The 16,645-nt window shown below is 35.2% G+C and overlaps 1 protein-coding gene across 3 annotated transcripts in view; it reads right to left on the reverse strand.

Annotated features, from left to right (window-relative positions):
* LOC118272929 (heparan sulfate 2-O-sulfotransferase pipe) overlaps positions 1 to 16,645 on the reverse strand; it is a 95,755-nt gene that overhangs the window by 6,511 nt on the left and 72,599 nt on the right. For all 3 annotated transcript variants that reach the window (XM_035589661.2, XM_050693351.1, XM_035589662.2), the window contains exons 4-7: positions 12,466 to 12,554; positions 7,620 to 7,839; positions 6,245 to 6,383; positions 4,107 to 4,263 (exon numbers count right to left, since the gene is read on the reverse strand). In XM_035589661.2, the coding sequence (XP_035445554.2) occupies positions 4,107 to 4,263; positions 6,245 to 6,383; positions 7,620 to 7,839; positions 12,466 to 12,554 (605 nt within the window). The remainder of the gene's footprint in view (positions 1 to 4,106; positions 4,264 to 6,244; positions 6,384 to 7,619; positions 7,840 to 12,465; positions 12,555 to 16,645) is intronic.

Here is a 16,645-nt window from a genome sequence, read left to right on the forward strand (position 1 = left end):
CTAACATGTACCGTTTAAAATATAAATTAGCTTTTGCAAAAAAATATGCAATTAGTTTAAGCTTCCACTCTCTTTCATTAGCATTGATTGATCGCTTAACTCTAAGTCTGTAAATGTACAATGGTGGTCACATGCGCCTGAACACCACCAAGCTAATGTTTGCTCGCACCTGATGAGATGAGCTTTCTAGCCCCGCTCCATGACCGATTGAATTGATCCATGAATTGACGATTGACTAAGGGATTACACGTGTTGCGTCACTAAGCTGCGACGTTATCGCTTTTTTATTAGATGATACATTTATAAAATACGGGTTAAGGTTTTTGCTGGGTTTTACAATGGCAATACAATTTTAAAATGATCAGGCGAATCTGTCCTCCTTTGTACATCACTATTTTGAGAAGAGTTCCTAACTGTTAGAATTTCGTATTTCCTTCCTAAATTCATTAGTTACGAATGCTCATGTAAAGAAATCGCTATCATATTCCTGCCCAGCCAGGTAGAATGACGATATCTGCAAGATGACTGACAGTGGTTGCACGCAAAGAGCTGAAGATCGAAATGTACTGCTATTGGAGAGGCCAATGTCCTGCAGTGGATATCAACGGGTGGAAGATAAAAGATGTGTCAAATTATTCCTTGAAATATAAACTGTTATTTTATACTGTATCATCACATCACATCAACAGCCCAATAAGTGGCCACTGCTGACCTAAAGCCTCTGGAAAAGGACGGAAAAGTTACATTGGTAGTTGCCGTTGGTAGGTTCCGAACCCGTACTCTCATGCATGAGAAGCTTAAAAAAATAAGTCTTAAATCACCGAGCCACCACGTATCAAGCTAAAAAGAAATTTAACCTATCTTAACTTTTAAAACAGTAAAATTGCATTCACCTACACTTTTATTTTTTATTACAATTTCATGTATATTTTGTACTATTAAAACAATTTAATATTCAAATGACTTATTCGTAGTGTTGTTGTAACACTTTAATACACACGTTTGTATACATTTTACGAGTCATAAATACATATAAATGTATTGGCGGCAATACACATAAAATGTTCTTCTTGAAGTTTGATCAAGATTGCACCATCTCAGTACGATACCAATATGCAATTTAAGATGCCAGTTTAGATTCTAGATAAGGGTTTAAATACTACAGTACTGACACTGCAATAACAATTAGGTACGAATTTATCTGCAATATATAAATTTAAGAGCCTACGTTTTACAGTTACTTCATTATTTTGTAAATAAAACTAAGTAATTGTTATTTTTATAATAACTATGGTGAGATATACAAAATTAACTGGCATGTCTCACGATTGACAAAATGAATGCAGACGTGGAAAGCCTAATCGCTTCGTTTGCGTACGCTACTCATGATGAAGAGTCCTCTGTGACTGGAGACTAGTAGAGCTTTTCTCCATTAATTTAAGTGAGTAAACCGTGATTTTTAGTTAATTAAGTAATCGTGGTATTATAACTGGCTGTGAAAATAATACATAACAAGTTTTTAGGCCGATTATAATCAGAATTTTTCATTGATCAAATTCATCATCAAAATGTAACCCATTCAATTGATTGAAACATTTCTGAATTCACCTTTCAATTACTTACTTTGATTTAAACAATTAATTCATTCAATCCATTCTTCATAAACATTGAATAAGTACAACCAGAAGCAATATTATTTTATCTATTGGATAATTGAAAACGATTTTATTAAAAGATAAAGGTCGTCATTAATAGACACGACGCTACTGCAAAAGAATAAATTGGAACAAATTCCAATTACAATGTTAAAAAACGTTGTAAACCGATTGAGAAGTCGAAGCAATAACAGTTACGAAGTACAACTCTAATGTATTGAAGTATTAGAAACAGAGTACCATCACTATTAAATCGTTAACTGCACTAAAATGACGTATCATTCCCATCAGATACATTAACCCAATTAATTCACAAGTCGTTAGACGCATTGCTTCGTTACATATCGATGTAAGTTGTCGATCGTGAGCTTTGATTCGTGTCGTGTTAACCACAGCATCGTGACCGACTGATCTGCAGCCTGAACTATTGACCATGGGATTTTAGAATGAACAATCTGACAGCCCTAACGGGGCTCGACACGCTAAAAAAAACTTAATTCGTCACAGTGTATGGTGTAAAACGCGGAAAATGATTCTGAATTCATCAAAGAGTTAGTTAGTTAGTTGTTTGGGTGTTGATGCCCATGAAATAGGTTTGCGGAGCAAGGAAATCGCGAAAGCTTGAGAATCTAGTCGGAGAGTCGGCCGAATGGTTATCGATACGACCATGGTGTTAACGGTCGCATTAAAAATTGATTTATACCGCTGAGAGATGTAATTGTTTAGCTATTGTCTTCGACAGTCAATCACATATTGTGATTGGTACAACCATTTGATGTGTACATACATGTTCTGTTTAATGATACTTGTGTTTTTTATCTTGTAATCAACATCACACGTACATATGTAACTAAGAGTAGATAAGTACCTACCTATATACATTATATGCAGAGATACGAAGAAAGGGCCAGCACTTACAACTTAAATCAGCCACGAATTTTCAACAATGTATAATGTACAAAATGTTAAGATTGATAGCAACAATACACCAGTTACATGATTATATCATCAACTGAAGATAGCTTCATAACATTCCCTACTAATGGCGACCTTAGCTGGGATCAACTCCTGCGCAGCTAACGGCACGGCACGTGTTCAATTTTAGCCGTTTCATCCGTGAATTGGCGGGCGATCAACTCGATATGAAGCGTGTCTAACTTTACACTTACAAAACAGTTTTCGGAATTAAATAAATGTTTGTTTACTTTTGTTTGTAAAATGACTGCCAAACACGTTTTTAAACATGTTTTATGATAAGAAATCGCTCAATTTAATTATATAACACATATTATGTATAGTTGATGCGAACGGCTTCACTCGTGTGGATTTGTATCTACTTTTTCTAAATTAAAAGAAGCCCAAGGTACTTCTTAGTACATCACCTACCTGCCAATAAAAGTCCTGTCAAAATCGGTTCAGCCATTTCAGAGATTAGCCGGAACAAACAAACAGACAGACAAAAATTGTAAAATAAAATATTTTGGTATATGTGTCGTGTAGTAAAAAGTAATTATTTCAATATTACAAACAAACACTGCAATTTTATTTATTAGTCTAGATTAAGCACCCCTGAAAAGTTAAGCAACGTGTACAGTGTAATGTACAAGTTATATGTTATCTATCAGAAGATAATGTTGTCTAGCAGATGCATTTGCAACCAGTGTACCAACATCTCAGAGCGCTAATTAAAACTGAACCCAAAGTGAACTGGTGTAAAGATAACCACGACACCGTCTAGATTTCAAGATTATGTTATAATTCAACATAATAGATAGCTGGTTACGATAATCTTGTTACTATTACATGCTCCATCAAAGTGTTCCATGTAATTTTAGAAGCTATCGCACGAACAAAATGTTCTGCAATCATTGTACAAGTAGACTCATCCTCGACAACATCATTTTCACCGTTACCGAACAAAAACATATCTCGTGAACGGAGATCATGTCACGATTGTCTCAAATAAACACTAGAAAAATTCTAATGACTCAAATAATTCTCACGATGATGGAGAAAAAATATGAAAATTTAATTATGGTTCTTATGTATATGACACTTAGATCTATTATTTATCCGATTGACACGTATTATGCATGCTTACTTACAATCAGATAAGCGAACTGGTGTGATGATTAATAGTTGGAGTCAATAATTGCGTGTCTGTTTTTGTTGGGGAGTGTGCAGTACAAAGGCTGAGCCGTGCTTAGAATACGATGGCGTCCATTACTAATTGTAATAGAAGTTGTTTACAACGGTATTATTAGAGGATGTCCCTGTATATTACTTGGCTCATAGAGAAACGTTTATATAGTAAAGTAACTAAGTCTTGGATATAGTGATTGGTTAGCAGAAAGAAAGAAGAATTTTTGTTGGGACGTGATTCGTCAAAATTTCAAAGATATCTTAACGAATCTTAACCCAGGCAAATGAAAAATATGATGATTAACTAACCTTTTTCAACCAGGCTGGGTCTGGTAGAGGCAGATCAGGGAAGGCCCTCTTCCTCTCCACGTAGTACCAGGGCGCCCTCACGTAGTAATACCAAGAGATCACTCTCTCCACGGGATCGCGCACCACATTCACGTATATTGGATTCGGATAGCCCAACCTGAAATGTTTACAAATAATATAAAAAATCGGCTTTCACCTTTTTTGTTAAAGCGCTTTGTTCAGCTGCTTTCATGACTAAATGACACTATCAAAGACGCACGCACGTACTACAATAAACATTTTAATCGATTATAAAAAGAGGGTTTTTGTTGATATTTTAAACATAATTGCTATAAAATACCGCAGTTTTCGTTACAAATGGGCAGTTAATATTACAGTTAGCACACCCACTTTCCACTAGTTATTATTAGTTTCATGTAAAAGTGGAGTTTATTGCCTTTCTTGGTCTACTTTATCTATCAATCTATAGCGCGATTCGTTCGGAAAATACGTCGTCTTCACTAGAGGTGCTTGCAGTTAAAATGATCAATTTACAGTAATTATAATATCAATGTCATCTTTTGACATTATCCAACGTTTTCACGGTGAAAAATACGAGTACTAAACAACTAATTGCAATAAAAACTGCATAGAAAAAACAGTAGTACCGAAACGCATTCCGCTCTCATTGCGTCGACGGCCGCCTGAACAATGGAAACATGGAACAGGTAGATAGATAGAACTTAGTTTTTGCACGTGCCGCTTTATAATTAACACTAACAAGAGACTCGGCTATCAGGTAATAGCAGATCGCAATTAACGTCCGCAAGAAACATTAATCATATGTTTACGAGTATCCAACCAATAATGTTTGGTGCACCGTGATTGATGCCTCAGAGCCGCCGGCCGCCGGCTTTCCAACACTAGTGACGCGTAAATATGAGTATCAATGTCTTGACAGCTGGAAGTCTATTTTTGTTTCACATCAATGAAGATTTAGCGCCAGATACCGCTAGTTTATGCTTCATTTGATTTCAATGGCTTGGACTAATGACTGGGAAGATGGACTGCTGCAACCTACGGCAGCCTCACATACCGAACGCTCATTGCGGTGATGGTTTGAAGCGGTCGTTGGGATTAACTAGAAACCTTGACAACTTGAAAGGTAATTTAACTTGCGATATCAATAGTATCTCATAAACATTAATAACTGCTAACAGTTCGTTAATTCTCATAAAATAATGAAGCATAAACTGCGGATGGTTGTGGGAAAATGTTCAGCTTTGCTTCATGTTACCCGGCATTCTAGTTAAGTCACCGCAACCAACTCGTTAAAATGCAAGGAAAAAGAAAGAAAAACTAATGATTGGATCTAGAAATAATGGCTGATATTGTTAGACTGTAGTCCTAGATCATGTCCGGTATTTTTATTGTTTAGTAATTTACTGGTTGCTGACATAGTTTTGTTGGGAGTTTACCCATTACGGCTCCGATTTAACAAGTTGCAAACATGAATACAGCGCGGGTTTTCATGTTTATTTGGTTTCGCTTCGCTCATTTCACGCTTCGGTCGCCGGCGGCGGTTTGTCTTGCGCGCACTCTGCTATTAGCATCGCATACACAGTATCAAAACTTAAATAGAACATTGCAAGAACCCGAAAATTGCCTGAATTTTGAATGCGGAATAACTTTTGACTGTTTCTATTGTAAAGTTGTTTGTTTGTCGGCGTCGTCGTTGTTATTAAGAGGCTCTTTACCAAATGCTGTTGTGTTTACATGGTACAAATTAACTGCAGAGCAGTTTGACTTTTATATTCATAATAATATATCATAAAAATCTTTACTCCTTCTTAGTTTGATAAAAGTATCTACTTATCTCACATGGGTAATCTCATTTAAAAGTAGGTACCCTTAACAGACACACGCAATACACGAAAAGACACTTGATGAAGCGAAAGAGGTATGTAAGAAGCGTAGCAATTGGCGTTCCACAGTCTCTGGGGGACAGGTGTTATCGTATGTATGTAATCTCAATTCTTAATCATGTTTAAATAATGTACAAAATGTGTGAGTGACACTATTTAAAATGATCCCGAGTAATCGTTTATTTAGTTTTATTTCAGAAAGCAACGTACTTAAATACAATAGTTTCAGTTTACCTGGTAAAATTAGTGTAGCAGACGTGTTTGATGTATGAGGCAGGCGGGTCGTACGCAGACACGAGGCTCGCCAGTGCCATCTGATCAGCGGGCGCCAAGCGAATGGTCTCCACACGCTGGACAGCATCCCGATGGAAACCTGAACCAGACAACTATTATTAGAACATATTATTTTATTCACAATATCCAAATTCTTGTAATACTTTATCCCTATAATATTTTACGAAAATTGTTGACTACTATTTTGCGCTTGAGACTGGTATTCCCGAGTGGAGCAGAGATATGTTCCCAGTTTAAAAAAATCATTACCATCTAGAATAGGAGGTTTAAACCTCCTATTCTTCCTAGTATAATTGTAGCAATTGGCGTAATCTCTGCCTACACCCATAGGAGACAAGCGTGAGGTTATGTATTTAATATGTATAAACCTCCCATTACATGGAACATTACATAAATGGCGAAAATTATGTGTTACTAATTTACTACTATATCTCTCTGGCAAAAACCGTGAACATACAAGTGTACCTATATAATATAATGTATAACTTACTTCAACATATCTAAGTGAAAATTGTTATAATCTAGCCTTTACGTTTATGCGCTTTTAACTATCATAGTTAATTGAATAAGTTATCTTTACCGGCGAAGAATAGAATAGTCAGCTTTTTATTATTTTATTATGACTTTAAACGTTAGTAAAGTATAATATTCTACTTATATTATGATATTATGAACATTTATATACTTCTCAGTAATATTCTCAGGCAACCAACTGTGCATTTTATTTTTTATATTAATTAAGAAATTGTAATATAATCTTCTGACGACTATCACAGATACATAAACATGTTCTAATATAAACCGGTAATTACTTACTAAAATATATATTTTAATGTTTAATTACTAATCAAATTACCTAAGGAAATATTAGGTATTTTAATTTTAATTTCAACGTAAGTGAATATAGTTGTAATCATTAATAACTTAGATAAAGTTGATAAATTAAATTACTTCCGAAGTTGATCGTTGCGATTCGTAAGCAGCTATTTAATACGAGAAGATTTCATCAAAAGATTCGATGTTTTTTTAAACATATCTATTATACATCCTCTATATTATTCTATTTTTATTTTTTATTTTAACGTTCGTGAGACATAGTAAATTAACTAAAAATCTCGGTTTACCAGTAGGCTGGCATTAAGAATGTATAATTGTCAAATCGATTTGAACCTTATAGCAATACAGTTTGTGGTAGTATCAAACGGGTTGGTGGAAATTCATTACAAACAATGTAGCTTCACTATTCACCAGTTATGTTTTGCCTAAGAATATAAGCACTGTCAAATATGCATAAGATCTTTAACAATATCCTTACCAAACTGATTTTTATACGCCAGCCGATGTAACAGTTCCATAAACGTCTGACTGCCGACCTTAGGCACTCTGTTGAAGAACAGGATCTCAGTGCCAGCTCGAGCAGTGTTGTTCAGCTCCCAGGGTTCAGGTACCAGGAGCTCATCCAGGTATTCTTGTTCCACCTCCTGTTGGGACTCCTCTGGTTCAGCTTCCAATGTGCGCTGAGGTTTGCTGCGCTCCTAAGAGAAGAAATAGGAAGGATTGGATTATTTATTTCAAATAGAATGCCGAGAAGGCACTTTGAAAGTCGAGCAAATTATTACAATATTAAAAAGAAAAACCATTTTTTTTTCTGTCTGTCGGTCAGTCCTCTAGTGAAGCTATTTGCTCGTTCCAAAGTGTAGATTCCTATGGAGAAGAACGGGCAAGAAACTCCATAGGTTACTCTTTTTCAATCAGGTTCACAATACAATTCTTGTTCATGTTTAATGAAAACCTCCTCCTCTTTGGGCAGTTGTAAAAATGAAAATGAAAAGGTGTTTTAATTACTGCTACAAGTGTTCATTTCCAATAGGAAATAAGCAGGTGTGATATTAATATTGAATGTCAAGTAAATTATTAGATAGCTATTTCCAGAAATACCCGGCAGTTTTTCCACCTTTAATTAAGATAATGTCAAAGGAGAAATTAATGGCTAGATATAAAAGAAGTGTTTATTAATACAACTCTAAGCCAGTTCAGAGTACTAGTGTTCGATAAAGTTCTTTATAAATATAGTTAGGAGAAAAATATAACTTTTACACGCCTTTTTGATCGCTGAATTAGTACCCAGTGAGAAGTCCAGTTATACCTACAAGGCTACAACGTTACGTTGTACGCCTACTTGGTATCAGTTATGAATCGTTTTATTAGGAGGTAAGCTTTTGCGGACTGCCTTGCAGGTTATCAGGGTTCCGGTTCGAAAAGAAGGAGTAGGAACGGGGTGTTTTTTAGCCAGTAAGAGTCTGACACTCCCTCGTCTCCCCCAAGGCGAGAGAAGTCATTGGATGATTTTCCCTCAAAAAAGCTTATTGCTGTAAATTACCATACTTAAAAACTTCATGTAACTTGCAATAAAAACGAAGAATTACAATGATATTACTATGAAATCCGAGATAGGATCGAAGTATTGCTCAGGAGTCCAATAATTCGACTAACGATGCAGTCCTATAACCAGCTAGGCAAAAATGATAATGTAATCACCCTGTTATCATATAAAGGGTGGATGAAGACGGGTTTCTTAATGGATGAGCAGAGTGCTTAACTAACTGCGATTAGAATGTCTCAGGAGATTAAGCCTTAGGCTATAAGACTAAATTATTTAGCTAAGTTTCAACAGGATTAATTACGAACATTTATACACTTTTTCTAAGTCGCTTCTAAAAATAATGTTCGCACCGATTACTACTTCGCAGTGATAACATTAAGACATCCCGTAATTACGGTAATTTCGGTATATCCGGGCAAACAAACAGAGTATAATAAATTGTGGGTTTTTAGAACATGCTACCTCTATATTTATCTAGTATATTAACGTATGTCCATGACGAGTCTATCTATACGAATATTATGATCAGGTAAAATCTTGTGTGTTTTGGTACGAATATTCTCTGAAAATACTAACTGGATTTTAAACGTTTTTTCATCATTAAGAGACGATGCCCAACTTCACTGTACCGGTGCGACATTACTAACATAGCCTTACTCTATAAGATCATAATTATTTTATTATAACTTTCGTGTGACATACTAAATTAAATATTAGGTATGTTATCGGCTTACACATAGCAGGACGGCACAGAATGCTGCTCATGAACATGAGCCTCTAGCATGGCTTGAAACTAGTTGAGTTCCTCATCAAACAGTTACGTGAATAAGCCGATAACATAATAATTAATCATTAATATTCGATGTTACTAATTTGTATCTGATACATTAATGGCCTATAAAACGCACATTAAACAACGAAATAATGTCAACATCCACATTAAAATTTAATAACGTATCTTAATTTGAATCTAACGAATTAATTCAACAGTTAACGAACTCGATGGAAACCTTAAAACAACATATCATAAAACAATAAATTACGTGATTAGTCTAGTGGGTAGAAATAGTGCGACACGCCAATGTTTCGCATACAGTTTAACGATATGAAATAACAATTAAACTAACTTTTATTAGACGAATAAATTAGGAGCCTTGTACCTTTTACAACTTCCTTTGAAACCTGTAAGATGGGTACATATATATAAACCTACCTACATATAAACTATTTAAGATTGCCAATACATCTGTACTCTACAACCATTTTTTTAAGAAGAATTCCTTAGACTTTTCCCGCCTTGTGTGGGTCGAGAGGCAGTGTCAGACTATTACTGACTAAAAACCACCCCGTTCCTACTGCTTTGAGCCGAAGTCCCGGTAACTATCGGTATCGGATTAGGATTTATAACTATGTACCTAAATTAGGCTAACTTTGGCTTTATGTTGAATGATTACTAATGAATGTTCTACATATTTATATGTAAATAGATAGAAAGATGGTGTTACTTATCCTATTATATATAGAAAAGGACTGGTGCAGGGGACAGGTAGGGGAATAATCCCCTTAATGCATAAAGGTAAGATAAAATGAAGATGCAATGTACCTACATATGTGCAGAACAGGTCTGACAACGTCTCCATTCATTTTATTTTCTACGATTCTATCAAGAAATCTTTTAATTTACAGATATATGTTTTATTCAAAGGCGGTGTTGTGGTGCTACCGATAATTAGTACCTTCCATATTTATAGACTTGGAAATATTAATTAAAATGGGACCCAGTTTTGATATAGGGTTTTTTAGCCTCAGGCCTAGTATCTAAATAAAATAAATATAAATATAGAGTGTGATTTAAGCCGTAGGGTATTTTATTTTACACGCATGTTTTTAAGACGAGTGTCGTAGGAGATTCGAAGCGTCTCATATGTGGTCAAGAAATAGCCGCGGGCATCAACAGCTTTTAAAATTAATTAACGCGTGCTGAGAATGATATGTGGATGGGAGCCCATTCGTACTTCTCCTTACTTCGTGTCAAGAAACAGTTTCGTGTCAAAAGTTATGTACACAACTGTGGAGCGTAAAGAAGAAGCATAGTTACTAGATCCCGACCGAGGATGCGGACAACCTTGCCGGTTATGATTTAAAGCTGAGGCAGGACCAGGGTGATTTTTAGTCATTAAGACACTCTCTCTAACCTCACCCAAGGAGGGAGAAGTTATTTGATAATGTTGCTACTAAAATGTCTTTGACTTTGACGCCCATCGTACATAAATTTCATTATTCAAAGTTAATCGCCAAAGACGAGAAACTTACATAAAATTTTACGTTAACTTTGGCAAATGAAATATCAAAATGCATGCCACCAAAATACGTACCTTTAAAGGTACTCATTCACTCTATTTCACACTACTTTTTTGTGTCTAGTTTAAATTACCAGTTACTTTTTGTAGCTTTTAAGTGGAGATGGCCCACGACCCATCATTATACCTCTATGATGCAAGTACTACCCAACATAATGGATTTTTTCTCCAAATGACATTACTGCATTAAATTGGAACTTGTATTGGTTCGGCACACTAGTAAGTACCTACTACGGATGGAGCAGTAGGTACCTACTCTTATTAAAAAGGTAGATATAGTAAGCCAATTACGTACATTATTGATTGCAACGAATTACTTTGGTAATAAACAAGTGTAATACCAGAGGCATCGAATGAATAGAAATTACATTCTAGGCACTAACTTGAGACTATTTTTCAAAGCTTTTTTATGATGGTTGACGGGTATCTGTGTTATCAGACTTATATGCATGAATGTAAGGGCGAAGACACAACACTACACTGCAACGAGTCGTTTCCCAAAGTGGATATATTGGTGCAAAAAAGCCATATTTTTTAGTTATTTGATATCGATATCGATATAAAGTGTGGGAGAGCCACGCTTTCGGCACAAATACGGCAACGGCCTCAGAAAATCGACGTGAAACAACGCTTGCGTTGTGTGAGTGAGGTTACCGGAGACTCAATTACCCAATCTTCCCAATCCCCGAGTCCCCAATAATCCTTAAATTCCTAACCTCCAAAAGGCCGGTAACGCACTTGTAACGCCTCTGGTGTATCGAGCGTCCATGGACGAAGGTGATTACTTACCATCTGGTGATCCATATGCTCATTTGCTGAATTATACCATAAAAAAATAATGGATAGTGAAAAACATTCTGTAAAAAATTTGCCAAGCTTCGATGGAGACAGTTGCTTATCTCTAAAAAGTAATGAAATCTAAGGAAACTCGTGCCAAGTCAAAGGTTCCTTACTGCGATTCCTTTGTTATTGTTATGTGACTGGCTCCTGAACATTCTTTATAAGTTAGTGGATATAACTCAACGGCCAAGTCAGCCGTTGCCCCTGATTTTCAAATAATATAATAATGTTTGGGAATAGGCATGTTACATACTAGTCAAATTCAATACTTTTTTTGAAACGCTAAAAACTATATTTTCTATGAACTTTGTATGAAATACTCTAATATGACATCATAAGTTTTTAACGTATTTTTAGAAAATTAGCAAGAAAAAATCGAAAATTAAGTAGTTCATCAAATTTATGAATGAAAGTGTGATTATTTTTGAATATTTTATTGTATTGAAAAGTCGTAGATAATAATTTATTTTTGACTCGGTCATCATCCCTATTATTCACTACGGTGTGCAGTATATAGCATGTCACGCAATACATTGTCACAGTGATGTAGCCTAGCCTTAATGTAAAGTGTTACTTACGGCGCCAGTATGCCTCCGTATAGCCTCGAGTGCCTCTTTGTACTCCTGCGCCGACGCAAACGCATGCTCCGACCGATCCGTCGGGACTCCTGTGAAAAAAGAAACAAAATATTACTTACAAAAGTGTTATTAATCGCCTCTCTAATAGGCGTGTTTTAAAATATTTGCTCGCCATTGTTTAGTTAATAAATTGTGTTTACAGTTTAACTATGATTGAATAATAGACTTAACGCTTTATGATGAATGAAGATGTATTTGCAACTAAGATTAAAATCTTTTAAATAAATTAATCTTCAACTTGTTTGAGTCATGTCTTTTGAAAGATTTTAGAAATATTGAGATGCGAGTTACCAACAATGACTTTAGCAATTTTTTGCCCGTTCTAGCAAAAACAGAAATCCCCAAAATAGATGGATGCTAACGCATAATTTACATCTTTTATAATTTCCATTACGTACAATTATCTTAGTGGTTTGCTCAAAACGCGCGGCTGATGACTCTAGAACTAATCGGACGAAATGAAATTACCGGTTACGTATCAACTAAGTAATTCCGTGGAACTTAGCGGGCGTTTTCAGTGGCAAAAACCAAATCCTTTTCCATCTATTCACGTATAATGCCAGCAAAAAACTCTGTGACTGTGACGATATTATTAAAAAACTTTTTCGTTAAATCGCAATCTTCAAATTAAGAACGATTTCCAAATCGAGAAACACGTTCGAATCTTTTTTTTCTTTTCTGTTTGCTCTCTGGCCTACATACTTTCCAACCAGCCTTTAAAGATTTTTTAATAGGTACCTTTAAATAATAAAACTTTTTTTTAAAAACGGGAACCATTTTAGTTTTACCGTCTCCATTTTGGTTTAAGTTCCATATTAATCTTAAAACCTCCTAAATCTGAAAAATTCCTCCTTTTTAGGAAGTCAGTTAAAAATGATTAATAATTTACCGTTTTTACTTTACTTAATGCGTGCCTAAATCAACATGCTTTTAAGTTCCTCTTCCTTAACCATAAATCAAAAAGGTATCAGGCCTATTTGTAAACAGCTCTAGAATGAAGTGTTCATAGCAGATAGTAGGAATAGGAACAATAAGACCAACAATATTGCATTTCCTCCGCACGACCCAACCGATGGAAATTGTCTTTCACAAATCGGTAATGTGCCACCATTGTACCAGTATGTAACTGTATGGCTTTCTTGTCAAAGCTTTCGGGGTTAATGTATAGTCATGATATTTGTGATTTATTGTAACCGCTTACTATAAGTACGTGTATATAAGTCCATTTTACATACATAAGTTATTGCTTGGCGGAAATGTTCATTCACATAAATGTATGGTTTATAAGTCAGTCCCAGTCTTTAACAGTATCGCCGTTGTAAGCTGCGTTTTTTTCGAAATTCGATTTGGATCAGTAGCTTTATCTAGTCATTTCTTATCTAACATCGAAAATCTATTGCAATAACAGATTTGATAGAATAAATTCGTATCATCGCCGTTTTTGCTTAGGTATTTTTATGTTTATTATATCTCAAATGCAATTTACTCCGGTTACATTTTTGTTAGGTTTTTCGTCTACTTGAACTTTTGGTCTGCAATCAGTGTGGTCTATGGACCACCTGCAGGGAGCTGCAATAAAAATAAATAAAACATTACGGAATTCGCGAAGAGTTATTTATAAAAAAAAAATACAATAGGCACAAGAGAGCAAGAGGTGCGACCTCTTTTTAAAAACTTCTTTTTATACTTTGTTTACGGCCTGTTAGAACGAAAGCGTATTTTTAAAATAAGAACCAACTAATGAGAAAAACAAAGATGGCGTACTTAATGACATAAAAACGTAAGTTATTCAAAGAAATAACTTAAAATGTTAGTTATTTAGCACATTTTACATCTAATTAACAACAATTAAAGCCGTACATTATGAGAATTTGACAGACGCACGTGTGGGACTCGACGACTTTCTCCAAAACAAAGGGAATGATCAACTAATGGCCTTTTGTTTACTTATACCCGTAAAAGTACTGAGACAATTGACTTGACTTTATGCGAAAATTAGTACAGTATGTTAAGATGGTGGTGATACGAGCACCGTTAGTGATAGTAGTGTTCACAAGTATTGTTTTACTGACAATGGTTAATCGAATCGTACATAGGTACCTATGTATCTAGTAGGTACGTAGGTAGTAGTATGCAGGTAGTACATGAGGCAGTGCGTGTATTAAAAAAAGATTGACTGCACGGTTGGTGCGGTGGCTGGGCAACTGGCTGCCTTGCAAAGTGTAGCGGGTTCGATTCCCGCACGGAGCAACTCTTTGTATGATCCACAAATTGTTGTTTCGGGTCTGGGTGTTATGTTCTGAAATTTTATGTCTGTAAACGCACTTACGATATAGGAGAAAATTCTAGTGTGGGGCATCGTTTATATAAAAAAAATATATTAGTATTAACTTTGTATTAAACCTTTTTTACATAAAGGGGAAGGTAATGTAGGTGTATCATGTATAAACTAGTCCCGTTATTCATCCATGCATAAGTTGACTCACTTCTGAATAAAATTTGATAAATAATGAGTTAATCCTTTTTTAGCTCTCACCGTAATTCAGACCGGTACCTACATTACACGCTTTACATTAAAACTAATGCAAAATCACTTTATTATCTGTCGAAAAACTAACAATAAGAAATAGAACAAAAACTATTTGGTTGCCATTAAAGCGTGAACCATACTAATAGGTTGTGCCTGATGGACATATAAAAAGTTACATCTTCATTCCGCATAATAACGGCAACTAAGAAAAATAAATAAGACGGCATCTTTTATAATGTGAGGTATAATGATATTGAAGAAAGAAAAACGAATCAAGTGTGTGTATAGCGGGGCGCTTCCGGACTTGGGAGCTGTGACGTCACACCCAGTTTCTCAGTTTCTGACCCAAATGAGGCATCACGACTCACGATTGACATGAAGATTGATACCTAAACGAGGATCGCGAGCCAAATAATGATTCCAAGACACCACCAATCAACTCACTCCGACAATAACCGCAAAATCGATATAAAAACTATCGATACAATTGCAAATCATTTCCACTAGTGAGTCTGGACATCCCTAATTTAACTGCCGAGTAGTCTATTGAGGGCATTATGTCTGGCCAATTTATTTTCTTAAATCGATCAAACATATTGGAATTGTGATATCGTATGTTCGGTGGTATCCAAACAATAGTGATTACTACAAAAAATGGTTCACTTAAGTATAAACTTTTACAATAAGTAAGAAAAAATCATGTTGAATCAGAAATTGGCTAAAACTTCTTGTAAGTGCCTGATACTTGGTTTAAAATATGTTTTTAACTCGCGGTTATCTCAGTGGTTGGGGCATCTGGCTAGTTGGTTACCTACTGCATAGTTGAATAATTCATTGTAATCCACGAATTATTGTTCCGAAATTGGGGTGTACCTAATTGCGCTTTGTAAACGCACCCACAACACAGGTCAGAAACTTATTTTTTTTAAAAAGAAAAGGAAATTCCACCAGTTATATCTTCTAGGCATAACAGTCAATAACTGGACTGAATACAGAAGAACAGTTATGCCAGGTATCAGTACCAGCAATAACCACGTTCCATCAAAATTAGACAGGTACACGCCGAATTTAATTCAATAATACGAGCATTCATAGCCATTTACTTTTTTACTTTACAGAATGCTTTGAAAGTTTCTGAAAAAAAAACTTGATTTAATTTAGAAAATAGTTATTAATGTGGTTTGCGTGCTTCCTCTAATAACATTAATTTGAAGCTTAATGATAGCCTGTGGAGTATAGGCAGTGAATATCTGGGCTATGAATGAGAGCCGTTTGTATTTATTGCCGCGGGTGTTACAACAAAAACAAAGAGAAAATTGAGATTTTCTCGCGTAGTATACCTTTAGTACAAAATCTTGGACTATAGCCCTTATTTCGTAGTCATAAATGCTAAAATTATATTACATTTGATTTGAATTTAAATTGCTAACCTAGTTTAGTTGTTTGCTCTAGTTTCTTTAAAATATCTATATTTATTGCGTCTTAAAGTAAATGAAATGCTTTCTAGACTTTAATTTTGCATACCTAATAAATGCGCAGTCTATAAATTGTAGAACGTATCTATTAAACATTTATTATCAGTTTAAAGTA

Source organism: Spodoptera frugiperda, chromosome 4 (assembly GCF_023101765.2).
Source record: "Spodoptera frugiperda isolate SF20-4 chromosome 4, AGI-APGP_CSIRO_Sfru_2.0, whole genome shotgun sequence".
In the NCBI taxonomy this organism is placed as follows: Eukaryota; Metazoa; Arthropoda; class Insecta; order Lepidoptera; family Noctuidae; genus Spodoptera; species Spodoptera frugiperda.